The 26762-nt window shown below is 49.1% G+C and overlaps 8 protein-coding genes across 8 annotated transcripts; 5 read left to right on the top strand and 3 right to left on the bottom strand.

Moving 5' to 3' along the window:
- Positions 1-1220: 1220 nt before the first annotated feature.
- Positions 1221-3709, top strand: GLRG_04556 (5-methyltetrahydropteroyltriglutamate-homocysteine S-methyltransferase; the record flags this gene model as incomplete). Its single annotated transcript, XM_008095241.1, has 3 exons — positions 1221-1451; positions 1530-1631; positions 1730-3709. 3 exons carry the CDS (start codon positions 1221-1223, stop codon positions 3707-3709), a joined length of 2313 nt encoding a protein of 770 aa, XP_008093432.1.
- A 1282-nt stretch (positions 3710-4991) lies between these two features.
- GLRG_04555 (NADH:flavin oxidoreductase/NADH oxidase) lies at positions 4992-6356 on the top strand (the record flags this gene model as incomplete). Its single annotated transcript, XM_008095240.1, has 2 exons — positions 4992-5681; positions 5736-6356. The coding sequence occupies 2 exons, from the start codon at positions 4992-4994 to the stop codon at positions 6354-6356; spliced, it is 1311 nt and encodes a 436-aa protein (XP_008093431.1).
- An 808-nt stretch (positions 6357-7164) lies between these two features.
- On the bottom strand, positions 7165-8295 carry GLRG_04554 (shikimate/quinate 5-dehydrogenase; the record flags this gene model as incomplete). Its single annotated transcript, XM_008095239.1, has 1 exon — positions 7165-8295. The coding sequence occupies one exon, from the start codon at positions 8293-8295 to the stop codon at positions 7165-7167; it is 1131 nt and encodes a 376-aa protein (XP_008093430.1).
- A 2614-nt stretch (positions 8296-10909) lies between these two features.
- On the top strand, positions 10910-12527 carry GLRG_04553 (cytochrome P450; the record flags this gene model as incomplete). Its single annotated transcript, XM_008095238.1, has 3 exons — positions 10910-11704; positions 11798-12112; positions 12201-12527. The coding sequence occupies 3 exons, from the start codon at positions 10910-10912 to the stop codon at positions 12525-12527; spliced, it is 1437 nt and encodes a 478-aa protein (XP_008093429.1).
- Positions 12528-12902: 375 nt separating this feature from the next.
- GLRG_04552 (uncharacterized protein) lies at positions 12903-13286 on the bottom strand (the record flags this gene model as incomplete). The annotated part of the gene is made up of 1 exon (XM_008095237.1): positions 12903-13286. One exon carries the CDS (start codon positions 13284-13286, stop codon positions 12903-12905), a length of 384 nt encoding a protein of 127 aa, XP_008093428.1.
- An 8727-nt stretch (positions 13287-22013) lies between these two features.
- GLRG_04551 (Di-trans,poly-cis-decaprenylcistransferase) lies at positions 22014-23114 on the top strand (the record flags this gene model as incomplete). The annotated part of the gene is made up of 3 exons (XM_008095236.1): positions 22014-22097; positions 22156-22567; positions 22624-23114. 3 exons carry the CDS (start codon positions 22014-22016, stop codon positions 23112-23114), a joined length of 987 nt encoding a protein of 328 aa, XP_008093427.1.
- Positions 23115-23150: 36 nt separating this feature from the next.
- On the bottom strand, positions 23151-24255 carry GLRG_04550 (2OG-Fe(II) oxygenase superfamily protein; the record flags this gene model as incomplete). Its single annotated transcript, XM_008095235.1, has 3 exons — positions 23151-23787; positions 23840-24102; positions 24175-24255. 3 exons carry the CDS (start codon positions 24253-24255, stop codon positions 23151-23153), a joined length of 981 nt encoding a protein of 326 aa, XP_008093426.1.
- A 463-nt stretch (positions 24256-24718) lies between these two features.
- On the top strand, positions 24719-26368 carry GLRG_04549 (Met-10+ like-protein; the record flags this gene model as incomplete). Its single annotated transcript, XM_008095234.1, has 6 exons — positions 24719-24724; positions 24790-25045; positions 25103-25204; positions 25256-25333; positions 25384-25802; positions 25850-26368. 6 exons carry the CDS (start codon positions 24719-24721, stop codon positions 26366-26368), a joined length of 1380 nt encoding a protein of 459 aa, XP_008093425.1.
- Positions 26369-26762: the final 394 nt, after the last annotated feature.

Raw genomic sequence — 26762 nt, 5'->3', positions numbered from 1 at the left:
GGGATACTTTTGCTGTCTCTGCTTCTGGGCCAAGCAGGCAAGGCAGCCTGTTATCCTCAGGCACAGACAGACACAAATGCAGTGACAAGGCGTTAGAGGCAATGGTACGTACGCAACGGAGGGGGACAGTGGCTCCTGTTCAGCTTGTAGACAACTAACTGGCTACCCACCTAGGTACCCGGAGTAACCGCAAAGAGGGCCAACAACTAAGGACAATGGGCGGCTGTCAAGATTACGCCGGGTACTCGCTCGTAGCTCCTTTTTCTTAATGATGCATCGTCCGTCGTGGAAAGGTACCCCGCCATATCAAGGGCCCAGCATGAATGTGGATCCCTTGGGCAAACGTTGTCCCCAATCGAGTCTCCGGCTTCACGCCACCCCGCTACATTCTCAGGGCATGTCAAAGGGCGGGCAGTACGTATTATCTCGAGGGCAATCTTGCGACAACCCCTCCTTCCCTTCTGATCCCATGTATCCGTAGATACCGTACGGCACCCCACCTTGGCGCTAGCTTCGCGGCGCGTGCTGCGCGCTGCATAGCTGTGTGGTGGTGCATGTTTCTGGTGGGAAAAAATGATTCTCGCCTCGCTTTGGTGTCTATCCGTATTCTACATCGTTTGCCCCCTCCCCCGCCAGGTTGGCACATGCCATGGAGAGGGGCATGTGAGGGATGGATACCAAAAGTCCCCGTGTAAAGATATGTTTGCTTGGTCAACTAGTGGCGCGTACCGCGTAGACTGCCTATGTCTTTCTGTAGGGGTCCTGTGCGTTGGGTTACGGTGGGAAGAGGGAGAGGATCCGCAAGAGACCGACTTCGCTCTCAATTGATTCTGGAACCGGGCCCGGTCCTTCAACCTCCAGCCACTGAGAAGAGCTCCTGTCCTCCACGCTCCCCATGCTGCTCCCCTTCGCACGCAATTCCCAAAGTCACTGACCGACTCGGCCACCACCTGGTAGAGTTTTTTTTCCCTCTCTTTCTCCTCCCTCTCGCTCTATCCGGCATGCGGTGCCTGTCCGTCCAACCGAACAACTACTTTTAATAAACCCTCCACCGCCGCCCTCTTCCCTCCTCCTTCCTTCCTTCTTCCTCCTTCTCAACCGCCCTGTGTTCCAAACTCTTTTTCTCTTACTTTGCTATTTTTCGGCGGGGCAATTTCACCAGACGCACATTTCAATCATCACCTTTGAGTACTTTGCACAGACAGGCAGCAGCATTCAAGATGGTTCAGTCTTCGGTCCTTGGTTTCCCCCGCATGGGTGTGAACCGTGACCTCAAGAAGGCCAATGAGGCTTACTGGGCGGGCAAGCTCTCTCGCGAGGAGCTCCTCGCTGAGGGCAAGAGACTCCGTCTCGCCCACTGGAAGATCCAGAAGGATGCCGGTGTCGACATCATCCCCTCCAACGACTTTGCCTACTACGACCAGGTCCTTGACCACATCCAGCTCTTCAACGTATGTCATCGATTCGGGGAACCGCATCTGCCCGTTTTCCCTCCATTTCTCGGGATCATAAGCTTACGAAACATCTAGGCCACCCCCCCGCGTTATGCCGAGACCAAGCTCGAGCCCATTGATGAGTACTTCGCCATGGGCCGTGGCCACCAGAAGGATGGCATCGATGTCCCGTCTCTCGTAAGCCCCGCCCCCACTATAAAAAAAATTACCCCTCCCATTGAAAGTAAAAAAAAAAAAAGAAGCTTGGGCCAGGTACTGACAGGGATCCGTAATAGGAAATGGTCAAGTGGTTCGACTCCAACTACCACTACGTCAAGCCTACCTTCCAGGATGGCCAGACCTTCAAGCTCGCCTCCGACCCCAAGCCCGTTCGTGAGTTCAACGAGGCCAAGGCCGCCGGCATCGTCACCCGCCCCGTCCTCCTGGGCCCCGTCTCTTTCCTCCACCTCGGCAAGCCCGACCGTGGCCAGTCCGTGGACCCCATCTCCCTCCTCAGCAAGCTCGTCCCCGTCTACGTCGAGCTCCTGAAGCAGCTCAAGGCTGCCGGTGCCGAGACCGTCCAGATCGATGAGCCCATCCTGGTCTTCGACCTCCCCCAGAAGTCCAAGGACGCCTTCAAGCCCGCCTACGAGCAGCTTGTCGGCGCTGGCCTCCCCAACCTGGTTCTGGCCACTTACTTCGGCGACATCGTCCACAACTTCGATGTCCTCCCCGCCATCAGCAATGTCTACGGTCTCCACGTCGACCTTGTCCGCAACCCCGAGCAGCTCGGCCCTGTTCTTGAGAAGCTCGGCCCCAAGCAGGTCCTCTCCGCCGGTGTCGTCGACGGCCGCAACATCTGGAAGACCAACTTCCAGCGCGCCATTGACACCGTCAAGCAGGCCATTGCCAAGGTCGGCGAGAGCCGTGTCATCGTTGCCACCTCCAGCTCCCTCCTCCACACCCCTCACACTCTGGCCTCGGAGAAGAAGCTCCCCGAGGAGGTCTACCGCTGGTTCTCGTTCGCCTCCGAGAAGGCTGTCGAGGTTGCCACCATTGCCAAGGCCATCACCGATGCCGCCTCCGTCCAGGCCCAGCTCGACGAGAACGCCAAGGACATCCAGTCCCGCGCCACCTCGGCCCGCACCAACGACCCCAACGTCAAGAAGCGTCAGTCCGAGGTCACCCCTGAGATGCACAACCGCAAGTCCGAGTTCCCCAAGCGTATTGAGGCCCAGAAGGCCCACCTGAAGCTCCCCCTCTTCCCCACCACCACCATCGGCTCCTTCCCCCAGACCAAGGAGATCCGCATCCAGCGCAACAAGTTCACCAAGGGCGAGATCACTGCCCAGGAGTACGAGAAGTTCCTCGAGAAGGAGATGGACGAGGTCATCGCCATCCAGAACGAGCTTGACCTGGACGTCCTCGTCCACGGAGAGCCCGAGCGTAACGACATGGTCCAGTACTTTGGCGAGCGCATGGACGGCTACGTCTTCACCACCCACGCCTGGGTCCAGTCTTACGGCTCGCGCTGCGTCCGTCCTCCCATCATTGTCGGTGACATCTCTCGCCGCAACAACGAGCCCATGACGGTCAAGGAGTCCAAGTACGCCGCTGCTCACTCCCAGCGCACCATGAAGGGCATGCTTACCGGCCCCATCACCTGCTTGCGCTGGTCTTTCCCCCGTGACGACGTCCACCAGTCCGTCCAGGCCCAGCAGCTTGCTCTGGCCCTCCGCGACGAGGTCGTCGACCTCGAGGCCGCCGGCATCTACTGCATCCAGGTCGATGAGCCTGCCCTGCGTGAGGGTCTCCCCCTCCGCTCCGGCAAGGAGCGCGAGGCCTACCTCACCTGGGCCGTCGACTCGTTCAAGCTGTCGACTGCCGCCGTTCAGGACTCGACCCAGATCCACTCTCACTTCTGCTACTCCGAGTTCCAGGACTTCTTCCACGCCATCGCCGCGCTGGATGCCGACGTCCTGTCCATCGAGAACAGCAAGTCTGACGCCAAGCTCCTCCGTGTCTTTGAGGAGAAGGCCTACCCCCGCCACATCGGCCCTGGTGTCTACGACATCCACTCCCCTCGTGTCCCGTCCGAGGAGGAGATCAAGGCCCGCATCGAGGAGATGCTCAACAACGGTCTTCGCCCCGAGCAGCTCTGGATCAACCCCGACTGCGGTCTCAAGACCCGCCAGTGGCCCGAGACCAAGGCTGCGCTGACCAACATGGTCAACGCCGCCAAGTTCTTCCGCCAGAAGTACGCCAACCAGGCTTAAGCGGGAGGGTGCGGTGTATACGAGTGTGATTTAGGTGTTGGGATGGGAACGATGGTCTATTCAACAGACATGACGTGGCAATACCCGCGGGAATAACCGGAAAATCAGGGGAGGGTTTCGGACACATTCAACATAGGCGTTCTTTTTTCAACATTGGCGTTTTGCAAGCGGGTTTGGGACTCGGGGAAAAACAAGTATGGCATTCAACGCCGCTTTTACAGGGAATGGGTCCTGGACTGATAGACTCGAAAAAGAGCCCCTTAACGGGCCGGAGGTCTCATGGGATGATGTAGTATGTTCATGAATACATGAAATTCACAAGGTTCAATCATAGTTGTCTCTGTCGGTTTCCATGTGCATTCCTTGTCGAGTCCGGAGTACGGTAGTGCGGAAGTGTTGTTTCAGTCTCTCGTATAGGGACGTTGATCTGTGTCCAGGTATGGACATAACAATCCCTTGTTGGTGAGACACGCATGGTCAAGTTTGGTCGCATGTTGGTACGACGGTAGCATCTCGTCAAAGTGGCCCCTCCCCGGGCAGTGGTCGAGCATGGAGATCCGGAAGACTTCGAGAAGCAGGATAGAGAAAAAAAAAAGAACCCCTTCATTAACAGGAAACAGAGTTGGGTGCGACATTCAAGGGTGAGCGAGTACCTAGGTACCTAAGCGAGGAGGGGAAAGAGGCCCGGTTGCCGAGTCGGCGCCATGAGGGAATGACGCGACTTGGGGGCCCCGCTCCGGCCTAGGTAGATAGGTGGGTAGCACGGCACGGTAGTTTAGGCTGCCGCCCATCTGGTCGTCTACAATTAATCAGCAGGCACTCGAAGGAAAGCGGCCTCGGCAAGAGTGCGTTGGATGCGGTATTTCGTCCTGTTAGAAGGTGCGATGGAGAGACTCTTTGGCCCGAGCTGATAAATCCGGTTTCCTTGCACGACTTGACATACTTTCCTACAAGTACAAACACCTAGATAGGTAGGGTAATTCCAATACCAGCAAAGCAGACCGACCTGTCATCAGGACGGCGCACTTGACAAATCGGTAAAAGGCCCCAGAGACACCTTGATCCGGAATATACATCCCGGCGTTGGTCTCTCGCAACCCTTGCAGAACAAAACCTCCCTCCATCTTCAGTCTCCTCCCCCAGGTCTTTGTGTCACCGTCGCCAACTCGAAACAACTAGTCAGAACAACACCCCTTTCACGTGGATTCTCAACACAGGTAGCACAACACTATTACGCACGCAGACTTCTCCCAGTGTCTCGCCCACTCCCTTTCCCAACACGATGACCAACGGCGCCGCCACCAAGACCGCCTCAGGCGTGTCGTTTTGGACCCCTGCCCAGGAGCCCCCTGCCGGCACCCCCGTCGACGCCTCATCCGCGCCGACGCTCTTCCAGCCCCTTACGATCCGCGACGTCACCATCAACAACCGCATCTGGGTCTCTCCCATGTGCCAGTACTCGGCCGAGGACGGCCACCTGACGGACTACCACCTGGTGCACCTAGGCCAGTTCGCGCTGCACGGCGCCGCGCTAACCATCATCGAGGCCACGGCTGTCGAGCCGCGGGGCCGCATCTCGCCCCAGGATGTCGGTCTGTGGAAGGACTCCCAGGCCGTGTCGCTGAAGCGGGTGGTGGACTTCATCCACTCACAGAACCAGGCCGTGGGCATCCAGCTTGCCCATGCGGGGAGGAAGGCGAGCAACGTGGCGCCGTGGATCAGGGAGAGGCACGGCAAGTGGCTCGCGCATGAGAGCGAGGGCGGGTGGCCCGACGACTGTGTTGCGCCGAGCGCCATCCCCTACGCCGAGAACTGGGCCACGCCGCGAGAGCTGACCGTCGAGGAGATCCAGGGGCTCGTAAAGAGCTTTGCCGACGCGGCCAAGAGAGCGGTTGAGGCTGGCGTCGATCTAATTGAGATTCACGGCGCTCACGGGTACTTGCTCACCGAGTTCCTGTCCCCTCTGACCAACGTAAGCCATCCCCCCACAAATGTTGTCTCGGAGCAGCGACTGACACTACCCCAGAAACGTACGGACCAGTACGGCGGCAGCTTCGAGAACCGTACGCGTTTTCTTTTCGAGACCCTCAAGGCAGTGCGCGACGTCATTCCATCCGGCATGCCGCTCTTCCTCCGCATCTCGGCGACAGAGTGGATGGAGTACGCCGGCAACCCCTCTTGGACGATCGAGGACTCGATCAAACTCGCCAAGCTCTTGCCGGAAGCCGGCGTCGACCTGCTGGACGTCTCTTCCGGTGGCAACAACGAGGCGGCTAAGATCGAGATCAGTCCGTACTATCAGGTCAGCCTCGCGGGCCGCATCCGCGCGGCGCTGGAGGCCGATGGGAAGAAGCTGCTCATCGGCGCCGTGGGCATGATCAGCAGCGGCGAGATGGCGCGGAGCATCGTCCAAGCAAAGAGGGCGAAGGAGCACGCGCAGGCCAACGGGCAGAACGGGGCCGATCAGGGGAACGTGGCGACGCTGGAGGTGGACGAGGAGCACGGGCAGGTGACGCAAGCGGACGCGGTGCTCGTTGCTAGGCAGTTCCTGCGGGAGCCAAACTTTGTATACAAGATCGCGGACGAGATCGGGGTGAACGTCAAGTGGGCAAACCAGTACGAGCGGGCGCCTCTAGTGAAGCGTTGACTGCTTGGTCGGAAGAAGGGCAGCCTAGAGCTTTGATAAAGGAGTGGCAGACTTAGACTCAACATCATGGACACAGCATAGAGCTAGACGGGGTGGACGTAGAGCTCAATTCTAGATATCTACTTGCCGTCAGACAAAAATGGGTTACAGTTCTTTTTTGCTGTTTTCTTTTGCGCGAATACCTGGGGTTTGGTGCTGCCGTCGTCCTACAGCCGTATATTCTAGTGAATCTAACTCAGGGTCAAAACCAACATACTGTTATAGGCTGCAAACAAGACAAGCCTTCCTTCACCCCATTATACCACGCATACACGCATACTCACATCGCGTGATTAGATTCCGCACTTGGACGCAACCCTGCGCGGCCGGAGGCTGGCGGCGTGGGCTTTCAAATGGCTCGACTGGAAACGGAACCGGGATGGATACGGGGTACTGAGCTTAAGGGCCGAGGCCGAAGTCTGCCACCCCGAGCTGTCTCTGACGGAATCCGACTTCAACATGGAAACTTCTCGGCACTGGAACGTCGGCCCCCATATGAAAAATACTGCACCAAAGCGCCCGCTTACTGGCGTGAATCAAATGGGTTGGGTATATCTACGGTGACGCTGTGAATTGGAAAAAGGAGTGGTCCTTACTTGTTCTACTTGTTCATCACTATTTATGCGCGGGAAGGCGATGGTGGTTATGAGATGGCTCAACACATTCGGTGTCGTCGGACCTCTGCAAGTGGCTCTTTCTCCTCTCCTATCCTACATATCGGACAAACTCTTGCGAGGAGCGATGTTGCAGACTTTCACAATGGCCAGGCTTAAAAGTCAGGCAGTATCGTGCCAATCTTATGCTTCCCCGCCAGCTCGAGAATGGCCTTGCCCAAAGAAAGGTCCATGATGCCGATTCCGACGCTCTTGTAAACGATCAACCCGTTTTCAAGCCAGTCCCGCAGGAGCTTCGCCTCGGCTTCGTCCGCCTTACGAAGCTTATCAGCCAGCTCTCCGACTTCGGTGATCTTCTCCGCGGGGATCTCGGCCTCCACCAGCTCTCCGGCTTCCAAAAAGCACGCCTCGCGGCTGTCCACGAAGATGACGCCGTCCCTGCCGCCGTGGACAGAACTGAAAGCCCCCAGAGGGGTGTCTATAACAGCGCGGAGGAAGGCGGGGTCGATCTCCTTCATGTTGAGCTTGTAAGACCCGATGGCGGCGATGTACCGGCTCTTGGCCGAGGCGTGCCCGGAAGTCAGCCACTCGGCGGGGAACAGGCTTTGTGTCGACGGCGTCGTGCAGAAGATGACGTCGCTCTCCTCGACAGCGGAGCGGAGGGGGGCGTTGCCCGGAGCGCTGTCAGGGGTCGCCTCGATGACGGTGAACGCGACCTTATCGGTGCCTCCCACGCCGCTGGCCTCTCCCATGGCCCTGAGCCGCTCCACGAGCTTGGAAGCGCGCTGTTCCGAGCGATTGACAATGGTGATGCGTGCGACGTCGCCGCCCCGCAGAACGAGGGCGAGCCGGAGATGCCACAGGGCCTGCTTCCCCGCGCCGAAGACGACGATGTTCCCGGTCCGCTTCCGGTACCGGTACAGCAGGATGGAGCCGAGAGAGGTCCGGAAGGCCGTGAGCTCCTCCGCATTGATGACGCCGACCGCCTTACCGGTGCCGTCGCAGACGGTGAGGACGCAGCGGAGATCGGTAGATCCGGAAGACGGGGGCGGGAGGCCGACGATCTTGACGGACATGCCGCCCTCCATCGTCGCCGGCATGAAGAGGCCGGTCTGGCCGTTGGGCCGGACCACGGCGGCGCGGTGAGGCTGGTACTGTGCCTCCTGCCCGACCGAGTACGACAGGAACGCGTCGGTGAGGACGTCGGACATGAGGGCGACGTCTTCGGGGCCGAAACCCTGGAAGAGCTGCTTCACGTTCCCGTCCGACAAGACCGTGAAAGCCATGGTGGGGTGGGTTAGAGGGCCGACAGAGTACGGGCCTTGAGTAGGGAGACCGATTCTTCCGACTTTTGCGAGCTTTATCGAGCGGCTAGAAGATGGCAGTAAAGGACTGGGTTACGGTGGGAGCCAGCGAATGTCGAAAGTGTACGAGGACGGCGCGCGTGCGGAGATAAGCCGGAGGGCGCCTCTTCGAGGGATTTGCGTTGTGGAGATGGCCCGATCGGGCCCCGATCTCGGACGCCTCGCCTCGGAGCGGCGTGCCCTCGGGATGGGTCTGCCGGGTTGACTGACTGACTGCACAGGGCGGCGAATGCCCGGATGGAAGTGGTCTTTTGTGCTACAGGAACCGGGGTTTTCCGAGGTTATGCCCCCGGAATTTTGTGTTCGTTTTCGCCATTGAATGTGGCTTTATTCCTGCTTGTTTGATTGACTGTTGATAATAGTCTTGGGTACCATCAAGCCAGTCATGTCATGTACGACGTCACAAGCCATTTCAGACCACCAAGATACGCGGCGAGGGCTTAGATGGCGTTGCAATAGTCCTCCAAGCTTGTGTTGATCTAATCACATCGATTGCATGATTAAGTAGGTAGGTAGGTAGTATCGTTGCCGTTCCAGCGCCGGAGCTAATGCACGACTGGCGATTCCAGTCTTGACCAATCCCATCATCCCTCCCCCTCTCTCCTTCCCATGATTTGCCTTGGGAGGGTATAGCGTTACGGGCGGGCCCGCAGCTTTTAACGACGCAATTACTGAATAAAGGAAGATCAGAATTGGGGGTTTGATGCGAGGCCCCAGAGGGTCGCACCCGATTCCAACCGAGGGCCAATCGGACAGTCTGAATCTCCATGATACTGATGGCCTGGGGTGCGATATGGCCTCCCGGAGAGTATGGATGCCCGATATGCTTGAAAGGCACGTGGCTCTTCTCGCTTTCGCGCCTCGACGCTCGTGTCATTTCGTCATATGTTTAGGAGATGAGAGGCCCATCTTGGGCCAGACCAACGGTATGCAGCATTGTACCAATACGGCGTGCCAAGAGAACAGTGACATGAGCCGATAAGCTCGGGTGAGAACGAGACGGGAAGCTTGGTGGACAGAAAGGGGCCTCGTTGGCATCGGTGTAGGTCCCAGCCTGCGCGTGCCCAGTGTATCACCAACCCTTCCACACCACCACAGAGCAAGAGGAACTACACCAGAGGCATTCAGTGGTATCTCATAGTGAATCATCCCAAAGCCCCTCACTGACGCATCGGGAGTTTGTAAGTTGTGCCTCAACATCAGGAGCATACCCTCACCCCCCATTCCCAAAATCAACAACGACCGACCAGCGCCGCTGGACGGCGGCGGACTTTTGACGGTTTCACGCTGGTCAAACCCCTCCCACCGCCCCCAATTACGACATTCTCCGCATGATGGATCAGCCATGTTACCCGGCCCGTTGCGGGCTTGAGGCAGGCTACTAAGTATTGCTCTCTCTCGGAGACCATAACTGCGGTGTAACATCGGCCGTCGAGCACGGTATGCACGTCGTGCGCCACCCTACTCCCATGCTGCGAGTCGAAGCCCGTCGTCTCCCGGCGATGACAGCTTCAGATACTCCGCAGCAACACGGCGGCCCGCATGAGAGTGGACCACAGAACCCCCCGCGCAGGCGTATAGGTTGTTGAGGTTTTGCGAATATGATGAAGCTTGGCCCCGAGCTGCCGCCCCCTCTGACAAGGGAGCCTGAGCGGCATGATGCATCAGTTCCGGCGGTACGATGCCGGAGGGAAACATCAAGCATACTCAGGCCTCACTCACCCGCCTCGACTGCCGTTACCTGTCAGTCGTCAGACTTTTATTTTTTTTCTCTTCGACAGGAGCCAGCCAGCTTTATCTCTTGTCCAAGTTTCACAACAGGTGTGAATATGATGGCGGGAGAGGGGGTTGATCAGCAAGTAGGGTTGCTCCTGGACGGAGGGCTCGTCGATCATGTCAGGAGGGGGGGATGATGCGCGGTGGACCGTACTCGTCCGCTGTGTGAGTGGCATCTTCGGATCTGCAATATCGAGCCTCATGACGACTAGCGGGGTGGAGCCGTGGCGGACTTTTACGTTCGGCGGCTTCTCGTTGGCACCGTCTGGGTGAAGTCGGAACCTGCCCACTTGGCCTGTCCAACCGAGACCATACTCTTGCCCATCGACGTTAATGCAAATGGTGCAATGTGTGACGTTGTGACCTGAAGTGGTTTGGAAGGCTATGGCCGCTCTTTCATATCGTGGTCCGGACCAATACCGGGAAACCAACATAAAAGGCTTCAGTAGCCTCCCCCCCCTTTTTGAGTTGTCAGCATGATATCCTGCCTCAGACGTCTTGTTCTATATAAACCGAAAGGAAATTCATGAAGACTATGATCTGAACTGGTTCCATACTGATCTGAATCTCTACGCCTGCACCAAAGACGGCTCACTCACAGAACCCCATTGACAATGGAGGTCCAATTTGGGGGATCGAGGCTTTCGGCCTTCATCCTCTGGCCCTTGGCGACAGTCTCACTAGTAAGGCCTCTCTCCTATGACCTCATACATCATAGTTATCCACGGCCTATCACGTACACTGCTTTATCAAACGTCTAATGGCAACCCATCAGGGCCTCGCCGGCCTTCTGCTCATGATTCTCTACAACGTTACTCTCCATCCCCTCCGCAAGTACCCAGGCCCCAAGCTCTGGGCCGCGACCCGTATCCCCTACGCCCTCATGATCATCCGCGGTGACCCGCACAAGACTATCCTCAACCTCCACCAGCGTTATGACACCGACATCGTTCGCATATCCCCTAACGAGCTCTCCTTCCAGCACCCCGACGCCTGGAAGGATATCATGGGTCACCGCAGTCAGTCCGGGGAGAACGAGAAGGATCCGGACATTGTCGAAGAACGCCGCATCGACATCATCTCGGCCGGCCGCCGTGACCACGCGCGCTACCGCCGCATACTCTCCCACAGCTTCTCCGCCCGCAGTATGCAGGACCAGCAGCCCATCATCCTAACCTACATCGACCTCTTCATGAAACGCCTCCGCAGCGCTGCCGGCCAGGGTCCTGTTGACATGGTGAAGTGGTACAACTCCACCACCTTTGACATCATCGGCGACCTTACCTTTGGTGAGTCCTTCGGCTGCCTTGAAAGCTCCACCAGCTATCACCCCTGGGTCCGAGTCATCTTCGAGAACATCAAGATGTTGTCCCTGATCAACCTTGCCCGCAGCTTCTGGATCCTCGCACCACTGCTTAAGATGCTCGTACCTAGGGACCTCATTGAGAAGGGCAAGTCACACCGCGCCTTTGTCCGCGAGAAGGTCGACCGGCGGATGGCACTTGGCACGCCGCGGCCTGACTTCGCTGAGTCCATGCTGAAGAAGGGCAACGAGGTAAGTAGCTCTGATTCCCTCCTCATATATCAGCTACTCGAGTTCCTTCTGTAATAGTAGAAGAGACAATAACCGACTTGCCTCCTTTTGCAGCCACTAAGCCAAGAAGAGATCTATGAGAACTCCGGCTTGCTCGTCATAGCTGGCTCCGAGACGACAGCCACGGCGCTCTCCGGCGCTACCTACCTCCTGGCCACCAACCCGGACGCCCTGGCCCGGCTCAGCAGCGAAGTCCGCGGCAGCTTTGCGAGCGAAGACGAGATCGACCTCCTGAGCACCGCCAAGCTTGTCTACCTCAACGCTGTCCTCGAGGAAACACTAAGGATGTACCCCCCCGTTCCTACCGCCGTACCCCGGCGGACGCCCCCAGAAGGAGCGGAGATCCTCGGGCGATGGATCCCGGGTAACGTGAGTGCCATTGCGGCCCTCTCGCCCTTGAAAAACAAGACGGGCGTGCTGTTCCGTCACCTCCGACGACTAACGCGCGAAACCGCAGACAACAATAGGCATCGCCCACTGGGCCCTCTACCACAACGAAAGGCTCTTCTCCCGGCCTTTCGGGTTCCACCCGGAGCGCTGGCTCGGCGGCGACCCGGCCTTCGCCGGCGACCGCCTCGACGCCCTCCGACCCTTCCACGTCGGGCCCCGCAACTGCCTCGGCATGAACCTCGCCTACGCCGAGATGCGCGTCATGCTGGCCCGCGTCATCTGGGCGTTCGACCTACGCCTCGACGAGGCGAGCCGCGACTGGACCGACCAGAGCTGCTACATCGTCTGGAGCAAGACGCCGCTCATGATCCACCTGAAGCCGCGGCAGTCGTGACGAGGGAGCTGGGAGTTGGGGTTGGAGGTTGGGGCTGGGATGCGCAAGGGCGAGAGCTTGTGCTCAGGGGTAATTGGCCTCTCATTTTTCAGCGTGTACACTGGCTTGTCATCGCGTCCCCCTGTCTTCACTCAGGCACAGATACGCAGGATATTTCGGACGGATTTTACGTGTGTAGAATATCAGGTTCATGGCATGTGATTCGATGGTGGGTTTATGGTTTCAATAGGATCACCCTCTCTCCCATTCCAGCCCTTCGTCGTTCAACACTACTCCGAGGACGACGGCAGCACTATACGAGAAGTCCAGCGCTGGGGGTCGGTTGATAATTACCAGTGAAGGAGAGACGTCGGGCAGAGCTACGAGAGCGACTAATCATAATGGCCTTCTTCCGCCTTGGACACTCCTGTTCTTCGTATCATCGGGACCTAGACTTGCTGCCAGTTGTCCTGCAGGTATGACTTGGGCGAAACTCGATGTGAAGCTCAGAACGGTAGCCACCTGCCAACTCCACGGATAGGCCACGGCCGCCGTGACGGTAGTCGCGAAGCTGGCGGCCAGAGACGCCCAGAACCAGAATCCTGCGATGGAAAGCTCCAGGTCTTTGTTGAGCACCACGGGGTATACGGTGCAGTAGATGGAGAGGACCTGGAGGAAAAGCTGGCTCAGCAGCACCCAGAACCCGTCGTCGCGGAGGCCTCTCGGCCGCGGGTCGCGGCCCTGGGATATCGTGGTTGCAATCGTGGCCCCGCTGAGCATGAAAAAGATGAAAAAGATGAAAAAGATTGCAAAGATTACTACCAACTCTGTCTGATGAAACATCGGGTTCCATTTGGAGAATCCAATGGGATAATCATGGCCAGGGTCTATACCAGGCATCGATGCTGCCATGGACTGGTCGTTATATCCGCGTAGGTACTCTCGTCCTGTGACGAGTCTAGAACGAGGATGTGCATTTTCGTGCAGCTCGCTTTGAATGAATAGTCAGCTGAAGTCCATCCTTGCTTCACCGTACGAACCGAAGTTTCAATAAGTAACAGCTGTTAGTCGCCTACCTTGGAATGCCGGTTGCTGAAACCGAGAATCCGGAGAGATCCCTCCCAACTGGCTCTTCCGTGAGTGTCCTTTGGTGGGTTGTATTTCAGAAAGTCTTTAGCGTATGCGGCTGCGGCCATTGTTGTGTACCCCTCCCACTGATGGTTGTCACTGGAGTCTGCGTAATGACATATTCCCCTAATGACCAGTTGAGGAACCTGGCCTCTGCCGGCAGTTCCAACATCGAAACACAACACGTCCCTTTCTCCTGCAATTCTGTCTCGAACCGCAGCTCGCTGAGGTGGCTGGCTGGATGAAGCGATCGTGCCGTAACGGACCTTAGGTTCTTCCTTACGGTCCCGATACGGTGGGGTGTATCTTCTGGTGTCTTCTGAATCCGAGGAATTGGCATGGGAGTCATTGGGTGGCCGATTGTTTTGGGGCTCGACGACAACCTGGTTCTTGTTGGGTCTTAGGCGTTTATAAGTATCCAGCAGCTTTAGATGCTGTTAGTTAAATCACATAAGAGGGATATCCCGTAGATCACGTAACAAATTATAATACAGAATATAGTTATTACTTATTATATTAGTTAGTTACAAAGTAAATCTAGACTTTTAGGTAGTATACTAGTAGTAAGGTAAATACTACTAAGAGAGGCAGTATATTACGTAAATATTATATAACTACCTCCTCTAAAGTATACCTACTATATACTAACACTAGTAACTTTTCTTTTATAGTAAAAGTTATTAGTGCCCTAGCTATCTAGATTGCCCTTAAAAGCCTTAAAAACGTAATAAAAATTAAAACTCTAAAAGTATTATACTTCTTATAGTTATATGCTATATATTCCTATATCCTCTATTTTTCCTTATAAATAGTATAGGCTTATACTAACTTATTTAGGGGTATTTCTCCTTAGCTATAGCTATTAGAGGCGTATTCTTATATTAGTTAGATTTAACTACTACTATTATAGTCTAGTTAGTTATATAACTTATAATCTATTTTTTACTATATACTTATTATAATTTATTATGCCTATATAACTTAACTTTTTATATATATTTTAGCTTTATTATTTATAACTAGGCCCTTAAGTGCTTAATTTAAGAATACCTTTATAAATCTATTAGCTAGATTATTAGATTTAGTAATTTATTAGACTTTATAAAGCTTATATTACTTATAAGACTATCTTAGTAGTATAATATTAATTATAAGACGTTTCTCTTTTATAGTTTCTAGCTTAACTAGGTATTTATAAAGTAAATATAAGTCTATATATATAATAGTTAGGATTAATAAGATATTAAGCTTTTTTATAATTATTATAATAGTTATAAAAAGGGCGTAAGCTATATTAATGCCTATAACTATTTTATATACTTTAGATATAAGGACGCTTTAGGTAACTTATTTAGACTTTATAGATAAGAAATAAAGGATATTACTATAGAAGAGAAATTTAGCTTAGTTATTATTAACTTTCTTATTTATAAAGAGGATAATAAATCCTAATTATAAAGTTATATTATAATTATTAGTAAATAATTTATTTATAAATATAAATAGCTTAGCTAATATAAGATCTAAAAGGATAAATTATAGACTATAGTTAAGTAAGCTTATTTACTATTATAGTTAATAGTTAAGGTCTTTAATTACCTTATTATTTAGCTTTTTATATTAGGCTATAATAAAAAGATTATAGTATGCTTTAGGCTAGTAAATAGAGGTAATATATACTCCTTATACCTATTACTAAATAAAATCTTAATAGGCTATAGGTAACTTTATGTTAATTAATTATAGTTTTACTTCTTACTTTTTTTAGTAAAGCGTAATAAAAGTGTTTATAGTAAATATAACTATAATAATCTTATTATTAAAGGTAAGTAGTTAGTTAATAGTAAGAAATAACTTATTTTTTATAGTAAATTTTACTTTAGTTAGTTCTTTATTTTTTTAGTTAGAAAATAAAAAGTTTATTAAGCTAATAATATTATTTATTTATATACTAATAAGTATAAAGTATAGATTTTTACTAGATAATAAAAAAAGGTAGAGGTTATATATAGTAAAGACTATCTAGAGATTCTCCTTATAGTAATAGTTATAAGTAGCCTACTAGTACGTACTTACCTTAGTAATCCTATATAAAGGCTTAATAACCTTTATAATAGTATTATTAAGGTACTTATAATAGATTTAGGCTAGGAGTTTAGTGTAGATAGTATAGTTAAGGTAAGAAGTAGATTAAATATAGGCCTATATAATATTATATAGCTATATAACTTTACTATTAATAAAAAGAGAAAAAGCTAATATAAGGATAAGCTACTAGCTAGCTTACTAAATAGTAAGTAACTAAGTAAGAATAGCCTCCTTACTATTATTAGTGTAGCCTTAAATAATAAGGCGTAATTTCTTATAAGGCTTTTTATTAGTGCCTTTTACCTTATTTATAATTTATAATTTAAAAATTTACTTATATAGCTAAAGTTAGTTAATTATAGTAAATTTAAAGACGCCTTATATAATAAGGCTGTTAATCTTAGTAGCTACTAATTACTTAAATAGCTTACTAGGTGTTATAATAACGCCCTTTTTATATAGTTAGATTATAAGGGTTTAATAAGCTTCTTCTTTTACTAAGAGGAAGATAGTATAAGGTATATTAGTCTCTTATAGTAAAGTATATTTTATAGGGATTTTCCTAGCTTATTAAGGTTATATAATAGTAGGATTATTAGCGTATAGCTACTGCCCTAAACTAGTTATAATAATAATAGTATCTTTAGTAGGCTTATTACTATAACTACTATTATTATTTAAGATAAATAGGGGATATTACTTAGCTAAGCCTCTTTCTTTATTATCTACTATATAGTATAGCTTAACTAATATAGATTAGAAAACATAAGGGCTATTAATATTAATAGTAAAGTCTTTACCTTAAGTAGTAAGTAACTTATATAAGCTAGACTAACCTCTTTTTTTATACTAAATATAGACGTTACTGCCTAAAGGTAGATCCTTTATTATAAAGGTATCTAGGCTATTATAAGTAGTAAGAGCCTTATTAATTTACTATATTATATTATATTTATAAAGATCTTTAGTTACCTTATAAATAGCTATTATATATTAGATTATCTTAGGTAAAAAGGTAAAGTTAGTAGTTATATAGGGGTAAGCGCTAAATACTAATAAAGTAGGTATAAGGCTATTTAGGCTAGTAGTATTATTAACTACTTTAGTAGCGCTTTAAAGTGCTACTTTATAGTTAATAGATAGGTATTTCTTTTAGATTATTTTATATACCTATTAGAGTATAGTATAGTATCTCTTAACCTTCTTAACGCTATAATACGCTTTAATAAGGATAATCTTAACTTTAACGCCTATTATATAGGCTTTATATAAAAATTTAGTTAAGATAAAGTTCTACCTTATATTAGTAATAATTTAATCTAGAGGTCCTTAGTAAATATTAATTTAGTAGTAATATAGTGCCTCTTATATAGTTTTTACTAAAATGTTATAAAGAAAGTAGGCTGTATTAAAGGTAGTAGTAGTATTAATAATATAAAGTATAAGGTTACTATTAAGGTATATAATATTAATAATAACTTTATAATTAAATAAATAGTTATTACTTAAGGTAAATTAGAATTAAGAAGAAGCCTTCTTATAGATCTAGTAATAATAATAGTACTTTATTAAGTGTTTAATTACTTTTATTTTAACCTTATAGCTAGCTTTATAAAGGATTTTATATAGCTAGTAAATTAATAGATAGCTAAACTATTAATAAAGGCAGCGTAGCTTAATATTAGTTAGGTAATAACTTATAAGGCTTTACTTAGGCAGGCTAAGTAGTATCTATAGGTAGCCTTATTTTTATATAACTAGCACTATAAGTTTACCTTATTAAAGAGTATTTATAAGGTTATTAAATTAAATTAATAGCTAATCTATATTAGCTAAGTAGAGTAAAAAAGGTATATTAGTAGGTATTATATAAAAAGTAATATACCTAAAAGGAGTTTTTACTATAATAGTGCCTTATAAAGTAATAGTATTACTATTACTAAACCTAATTTTTACTTTACTTATAGCTATTATATTAATAGTTATAAATAGTTAAATTTATTATAGTATAATAGCTTATAAGTAGCTTATAGTTAAGTAACTTACTACGCCTATATCTAGTAAAATACCTTAAAAAGTAGCTAATAAGTAATAATCTAGTATAAATATACTAAGTAACTTAGTAGAGGTACTATTAAGGTTAATTTTTATTAATTAGTAATAAATAGCTTAGTTAGTAAGGTTAGTAGTAAGTGCGTTACTATTTACTTTAGTGCTACTAAAGAATATAGTTAAGGTGTAAAATATACTATTATCTTATTCTTTATTATTACTAATAATAAAGTAGGCCTTTTAGAAATACTACTAAAAATCCTTATTATTATTACTATTTTTATTTTCTTCTTCTTATAGATAGGTGCTTTTATAGCTAGTAAGAAAAGTGTTATATATAGTTAGTAAGGTATTTTTAATATAATAGTTACTTTTAAATTACTAGTACGCTTTATATCTTTTATTAGTAGTGTGCTTTATTAACTAGTAGCTAGGCTTATAGTAAATATAGCACTTTTTAGTATTATAGCTACTATTATTATTATTACTATTATAAAAATTACTACTACTATAGTTATTACTAAACTATTAATAATAGCCTTAGCCTTAGTAGGTATAGTCTACTTAATATTAATTATTAGGTAATAAAGGTAAGGATTTAGTAAGGTACTAGCTATAGTAAGGGCGCCTTATAGTAGTACTAATAGATAACTATAATTAGCTATATACTTTTTTTAATATTATAGCTAGAGCGTATAAGTAAAGGTTATACTTAGGAACCCTAGAGTAGGTATTTAGTAACTAACTTCTTAACACCTTATTATTTTAGTATAATAAGAGGAGAGCCTATTAGATAAAGGCTAGCTTTAAGATAAGCTCCTTAAGGGCTTAGATCTTAGTTATTATAGGATTATTATATATAACTTAAGGAAGTGTTATTTTTTACTATTTAGATAGGTAAGTCTATATTTATTCTTATATCTTAAAGTAGTTATAAATTTAGTTAACTATCTTATTAAAATTATAAATACTATTACTATAAATATAATTAATATAAAACTAAGATACCTTACCTTTTAATATAATAGAAAAAGTAAGACTAAGTTAGTATTACTTAATCCTAACCTTACTATAGTTATCTTAAAAAATACTTAACTTAAGGTTAAAAATATTATATAACTTACTACTATACTTAGTTTTATTTATTAGTAGCTTTATAAGATTAGTTAGTTAATAAGGGTATAGTTAGGAGGAAGGGATAAGTATAAATTTAGATTTATATAGTAGCTAATATTATAACTTATTATAGCCTTATAATTAAAATCTCTATATAGTGCCTTAAGGTAGGAGGTTAGTAGTAGGCTTAAGGTTATTTAATAAATTAAATAGTATATCCTACTAAGGATTTACCTTATTTATTATAATAAGCTAACTACTTAATTACTTACTATACTAGTTATAATAAAGGTAATAAGGGTAAGGGGTTCTTAGGTTATATAATAAGGTATTAATAAATAAAGTGCCTATATTACCTCTAAGTACTAGGTTTAGATTAGTAAGTGCTTAGTAGATTTTATCTTATTATAAAAGTAAGGTTAGGCTATTTTACTTCTACTTTAGCTAGTAATAATCTACTATTAGTAAATAAGTTAAGGTAAATAAGGTTAGCTACCTTTATAAAGTAGTATTAGCTATTATTTATAATAATATTAAAAAAGTAGTAAATAAGGCCTAATTAATTATTAATCTCTCCTTAGGTAAGATATATTAACTAGTAATATTATTAATAAATTTAGGATTTTTTATTTATAAGTTAAAGATAGGCTGTTTATAGTGCATAAAAGTAATATTTTTTTTAGTCTATATATAGAAATTAGCGTTAAGAAGGTCTACTAATTTAGGTGTAATCCTTCTTTTTACTAGATTAATAAAGACTTTATTATTAATAAGGTAATTATAAAATATTAATAATATCTTAGTACCTATAGTGTTAAAGGTAGTAATAGTTTAATCTATAAAATCTAACTAAAAGGTAGTAAGAAGGTAGTAGCTATAAAGGTTAGCGTTTAACTATATAGTAATTATATATATTATATATAATCTAACTTTATAAGGGTCTAACTTATTAAAATTAAAGTTAATATAGTTACCTTATGTTATTAGATTAATATAGTAAATAAAGGTAAGTAGAAAAAGGAGAGGCTATAAGAGGTAGGATAGTAATAATAGTAATAGTAAAGGATATAAAAGGGAATAAATATTTATTATTTATTAGTTTAATAGCCTTACTATTACTAGTAGTAGCTCTTTATTTTTCCCTTTTTTATTTATTATTAATAAGAATTTAGTTAATATAAAGTAAGGGAGTAAGGAGGTAATAATAATAAAGGTTAAATTTATAGAGGATTATTTACTAATAGGCTAGTTAATCCTCTCTACTCCTAGTAAAATAAACCTTACTAATTTATTTAATAGTAGTAATCTTATAATTTAATTATATACTAATTAGTGTTAGTTAAATTATATAAGAGGGATATCCTATAGATTACGTAATAAATTGTAATATAGAATGTGGTTGTTGCTTGTTGTATTAGTTAGTTATAAAGTGAATCTAGACTTTTAGGTGGTATACTGGTGGTGAGGTGGATACTGCCGAGGGAGGCGGTGTGTCACGTGAATATCACGTGACCACCTCCCCCGAAGCATACCTACCGTATACCAACAGATGCTTTTCGATAGTCTCGCGGATACTCTGATCAAAGCATGTCCCGTTGAAGGCATGATGATTTTCGAGTTGCTCCACCGCCAACTGCAGAGCCGGTACTGGCCGCACGATGTCCCCAATATACATGGGTTCAAAACCATCAGATGCGGAAGTAATGTTGTAGTCAATGATACCGCCAACGGTGGAGGAGGAGCAAGCCCCAACAACAATGTCGCCCAGACGCACGTCGTGTCTCGTGAACGGCACACCGGCGCCAGTACCAACAACTAGGATGGCTGATAGCCTGGGGAATACCTCACTCAGTCGCCTGCACACCAGATCCAGAGAGGTGGTGACGCTGGTGGCGACGGTTTTTCCGTCTCGCAAGCAAACGATGACAACTTTGTGCTCACCGACTGAGCCGAACGTGCAATTGAAGCGGTCGTTGGTCGATAGGAGTCTCCTTTCCGTGTATACATCCTCGAGGAAAGCTTGCGAGGCCAAGTGATCTGTGCTTGTGGTATTACGCCTCCTGTTGGTTCGCTATTCGCACTTGCATGTCGACCGGCCGAAGCGGGATGCGACGTAGCACCAACCAACGGAAGCTGGTGCTCAAGGAACTACGCAAAGTGCTGGGTTGATGACCATGCCGCCATACAGATGATAGCCTGCGGACAAGATGGGGTAAGGAAAGACAAGCAAACTTCACGAAAGACGTCTAACTATCTCAATTACATGATGGTACCCAATCAACTTATACGAGCATCAATTGTGCAACTAGCTGATGAGGGGGGGTTTCATATCCATGCTGGACTTGGTTACAAGACCCTCAAACTTGCTGCCGAGGCTATGCCTTACAGGCCAGCTCTTCCGCCTGTACCGGACCCTGCGTTCGGGCTTACCCGCAACATCGGAGCACGGGCAGTCGGCGTTCTCGGGAGAAATGCAAGGGTTCGGGCCGGAAGAGGATGCGGTGTCAAGTAAACTCGGGCGTCGGAAAGTGTGCCCAACTTTTTTTTCTTTTGCCCTTCCGGAACGTGCGCCGGCCGCTGCCAATGGGGTCAATGACACAATGGGTGGCTGGAGTACCGGGACTTGCCCTGATGCGGACAAGATACGTACCGCTTCTTAGTCGGGAAAGAACACCTCAGCTGAGCCCTCAGCCACGGAGAGCTTTGCTGTAAGTAGCGGCGCAGCATCCACCAGGAATCCACCAGCCCAACCAACCAATGTCGTATTACCGCGTCGCACTCCTCATGGACCTCCGTGGCAGCTGCCGAGCTACCTAATTCTGGGCGATAAGTCCAACTTTCGTTTCGACAAGTTTCTTCGCTCAAGACGTCGTAATCCCGCCAAGAACGACCGGCGAACTACGAACACACACACACACGTACACACACACACCGCGTACGACGTGGCCTCCTTTCATAATATACCCCCATCTAGCGCATAGCTGCTTGTCCCGCGCCAGCTTTCACATCGACTTTTCTCCCTCCGCTCAACAATTTTCGGCAACCTACCTGCAGCTTCATGCAAAACACATCACGCTACTTGACCGATCGCATCGCAAACCACCACCACCACAATCCTCCAAGATGCCCAGCAAGAGGGATCGCAGGGTCTTGAGGACGGATGACGTGGCGAACCTCGAGGACGAAGAGAAGAGAAGATTGCTACAGGTACGGCCCTTTCAACATCCCCATTTCACCCGGCCGTCAGCTGACAGCTCTCCCCCAGGAGTACCTCCCGGACGGACCGCCCGAAGGCGCACAACGCCAATGGCGTGACGACAACATCCCTTCCAAGGGCAGATTTGGCCTGCGACGCGCCCTGCGTACGAAACTGCACCTCACCGTTTACACGATCCTGCACGCCTTCTTCTCCCTGTACATCAGAATACGACAGGCATGGCACCTGGTGTGCTACCACGTATCCTCCATCTTGTTCTATCACCATCGAACCCCTGAATATATCGAGCGCGACGTCGTCGGCCTGAAGCAGAAGCCGAAGCACCTCAGTGTCATTTTGAAGCGTGAAGAGGGCGGCAGACATGGAGCCGAGCTGGAGAGGCTGGTTGCCGAGGCGGCCGAAATTGCCGTCTGGTGTGTGTGCGCCAAGATCCCCGTTTTGACGGTGTACGAGCGAACAGGTAAGCTGTGGCAGCTCAGGAAACACGGGTTTGTCGTTCCTAACACTTTTCTCTAGGTCTCCTGAAGCACTACCTCCCCCATCTCCAGCAGTCCATCATCCAAAAGTCCCGATCCTACTTTGGCAGACACCAGCCGTCCCTCACCGTGGCCATGCCCCACTCCGACGATGTCCTCGAATCGCCCGCCCACGGCGACTTCGTACGCGACGACCCGCGCCATCTCAAGGTCCTCTTTATTTCCGCTGAAGACGGCCGCGACTCCATGGTCGACCTCACGCGAACGTTGACTGAGATGTCCCAGAAGGGTAAGCTCCACCCTGGCGATATCAGCACGGATTTGATCGATGCCGAGTTGTCCGAGGGCATCATGCCGGAGCCCGACTTGCTCATCTCTTTCGGCCCCTATGTCGACCTTGACGGCTACCCGCCCTGGCCCATCCGTCTGACCGAGATCTTCTGCCTGCCCGACAACCAGGGCGTCGGGTATCAGGTCTTCTTGAGAGCGCTAAACAACTTCGCCAAGGCGCAGTTCCGCAAAGGCAAATAAAAGAGGTGTTGACGTTGCGTATACCCTATCAGAGTCTCACGGTTTTCCCTCGAGCTGGTCTTTGGCGGAAGATAACCGCATTTCCCGCATTGTTTTGTCCCACCGATAGACAGGCCCGGTTCCAACGTTATAGTTGTAGTAATTCTCAGTTCCATCCTTCACCATGGCCCGTCTGAACGTGATGTTGATCCGCCCGCCGTCTTCCGCGTTCTTTCCGGTCCGCTTGGGTATCGAATGCAGCCAGTTGGACTGCGTGCGCCCGCGCATGAGAATCATGTCGCCGCTGGCCAGGGGCAGCTTGACCTGTTTTGGTTGCGGCCTGTCCAGGTTCTGGTCATCTGGGGCCACGGGCTTGTGTTTCATCAAGAAGTCCCGTCGCGCACCGAGGGAAAAGGAGGCGATGGCCGGGTCGGGGCCCAGGAACCTCTCGTCGTCGCTGTGAAAGGAGATGCTGTCCGCGCCCGAGGCGTAGTAGTTGACGAGGCAAAAGTTGAACCTGCAGTCCGTCGCGGCCTCGGCCGAGCGACGGAGGTCATCGAGACACTTGGGGATCGGGCGGGGCGGGTACCGCTCGTATCGCTTGTCATCCACCTTGAAGCCGGACTTGGCATCCACGACCGAGCCGTCCTCGTCAAACCGGGCTGTCTCGTCCAGGCCAAAGACTGTGGTGTACCTGTGTGTCCGTCAGCAGATGCTACTGATGGTCACAGATGGCGGCGGCGTACCTCGGCGTCCGGATATGGGTCTTGTACCCGCCCCTGTTGATGTCGTACTCGACGCGATAGAACGGCAACTCGGCACGCAGAAACTCAAAGAGCTTATTGGTCAGGTACAAGGGGATATATGGTTCATAGTAGACCAGGTCGAGATCTGGCTGGTCATTGATCTCCCTTCCCGGACGCGCTGGAAGCGATGAGAGCTCTTTGCTGATACTAGACGGTAGCTCCGAGATCGCCATGGGATAGCTGGCATGGGTAGAGTGTCCGATCTAGTGTAAGAACGAGCCCATGTTAGTGGCCCTTCGCGAGCTCAGATGGGAGGGCAGGGTGTTTGCCCGTACATTCTCGGCCGACTCATCTTCCTTACGCGACTTCTTCGCGGTCGGCGTGAAGAACGCGTCTAGAGTTCGTTTTGTAGACATGACGTGTTTCAAATCTTGAACGGTTGGCGTCTGTCACGTTGTGTAAGTGATGGACAAGCTAGGGCACCATTGAGCACTCGCCACTGGTGAAGGCTAACTTAAACTGATCGGAAGCAATTGCACTATTGAGTTACATTCTCAGTAAGCCCGCGAATAGGAGGCATGAATAACGAGAACAGCTCTGTCGCCCACGAACATAGTTTGTGTCATGATGAGAGTACGAATACCAGTATAGCTCACCCATCCCTTTGGACATGCTTGTCAGCCAATCATCAATGACGCTGACATCATAGAAGCTCCGAAGTCGATCTGTGGCGCCCAGTCCAGCGCAACGGTCGTCCACCCGACAGATGTGGCGCAGCCTTGTCCTTGCGCCACGTTTTGGACCCCTGACCCCGCGCTAAATGGAGTTTTTCCTCAGCCTTGCCCCTCCATGACTGTGCCCGATCATCGACTCTTCAACATGGCGGTAAGTCAAGACCCCTGCACGACTGTCGTACGGGCTTGTGAACGCCACTCTGACGGCTAAAACAGAAACAAGACTCTGATATGATCAACTTGCGCGCTCCTCTCGCCCGCGCGGCCACCATCCTGGACCGGTCGCTTTTCTCCAAGAAGCTGGAGCTTGCTGCCGCCACGGTCAAGGATCCCCGTAACATCTCCAAGTACCGCAAGCAGCTGGAGAAGTCCAAAGAGCTACTAACCCTCGACCGTCTGGACTCTTGCAGGAACGACCCCAAGGCTCCTGGGCTGAAGTGTCTCCTGCTGCGGCCCGATGTGAAAGCTGATGGTATGCTCCCCTGATGCCGGTCACTTGCCGCGGACCTTCGACTAACACTGCACCCAGCGCCGACGACATGGGGGCCCGTATTCCAAGAGGGTGTCAAGGCCGGTGACCTGGACGTCGTACCATACGAGTTGGACCTCGACTATGACTACTGGAGCTACCGTAAGCCTGAGGACCTGAAAACGGGGTAGGGGATGCTGACCGTCGTCACAGTTGATGTTATGACCTCTGTGCTGCCTGAAGAGCTCCATGTAGAGATTCCAGTCGGCTTCAACACAGCTGGCCATGTTGGTAGGTCACGTCTGGCCTTCTCTTGAGACCATTTCCACTGACCGCCATAGCGCACCTCAACCTCAAGGACCAGTATCTCCCATACAAGAAGATCATCGCTGAGGTCATCCTGGACAAGAACCCCAAAATCCGCACTGTAATTAACAAGATAGACGATGTCGGCCACGAGTCCGTGTTTAGGACGTTCGCGTACGAGGTCCTCTGCGGACCCCACGACCTGAATGTTGAGGTCAAGGAGAACGACTGCATCTTCCAGTTCGACTATTCCAAGGTGTACTGGAACAGCAAGCTGGAGCCGGAGCACACCAGACTCATCAGCAAGTTCAAGGCCGGCGAAGTTGTTGCGGATGTTATGGCAGGCATCGGGCCATTTGCTGTCCCTGCGGGAAGGAAAGGCGTTTTCGTCTTTGCCAACGACATGAACCCGGAAAGTTACAAATACCTCAGTGCGGCTGTCGAGAAGAACAAGGTGAGTCCAGGACGAGGTCGAGGGTGATGTACGATCTAACAAGCTAGGTTACGCAATACGTCCGCCCGTACAACATGGACGGCCGCAAGTTCATCCAGGAGGCCGTGCACCAAGTCTACGATGCCTCTAAGCGGGGAGAAGGCGCCGTGATCAAGCCCAAGCAGTCGAGGAGCAAGCCTCAAAACCCGCCCCCCGAGCCGAAGCGCGTCCCGATCCCGCCGACGATCTCGCACTTCGTCATGAACCTGCCTGCTTCCGCATACACGTTTGTAAAGCATTACAAGGGCATCTATCGTGGACACGAGAAGCTCTTTGAGCCGTACACGTCGGCCAAGCTCCCCATGGTCCACGTTCACTGTTTCGCCCTCAAGAGCGACGACGAGGTGCCCCTGAACGACATCCTCGAGCGCATCTACGCCGAGATTGGCGTCAGGCTCAAGCTCGGGGACGCGGACAAGTACGGAGAAGTTGACATCTACAACGTTCGGGACGTGGCCCCCAAGAAACGCATGTACTGCGCCAGCTTCCGTATCCCGCCCGAAGTGGCCTTCGCTGCGGACAGCTGAGCTTGGTCCGTTCCATCTTCGGAAGTGCCATTCCGGAACATGGCCTGGCCGAGCAGCTACGAACGGGCATAGAGATGCAGATGCACCTTTGGTTACACCACCGCTTTGGTGACGCCGAAGTCGCCAAACCCAGTTCCGCTCGTGATATACGGACTACGTCCCGGATCGTGATGTAGGCACGCCCAGTCCCGACCAGAGCGTGCTCCGCTTCGCGAGCGTTTGCCGCCGGTGTACAGACGATCGCCGAGCTCATTTTACTCTCCCAGTCTCGAATGTATACAGTGGGGCTGCGCGTTGCGCCGTTGCGCAGAGGCGGGGCTGGTTGGAACGGATATAAGCCTACTACGGCATCCTGATGGACCCATGACGGACATCTGGCCGCTTCGGTCAGGTA

This window comes from Colletotrichum graminicola, assembly GCF_000149035.1.
Source record: "Colletotrichum graminicola M1.001 genomic scaffold supercont1.14, whole genome shotgun sequence".
Taxonomy (NCBI): domain Eukaryota; kingdom Fungi; phylum Ascomycota; class Sordariomycetes; order Glomerellales; family Glomerellaceae; genus Colletotrichum; species Colletotrichum graminicola.
The sequence above is the reverse complement of the archived record's forward strand: the minus strand, read 5'-3'. Positions and strand labels throughout refer to the sequence as shown.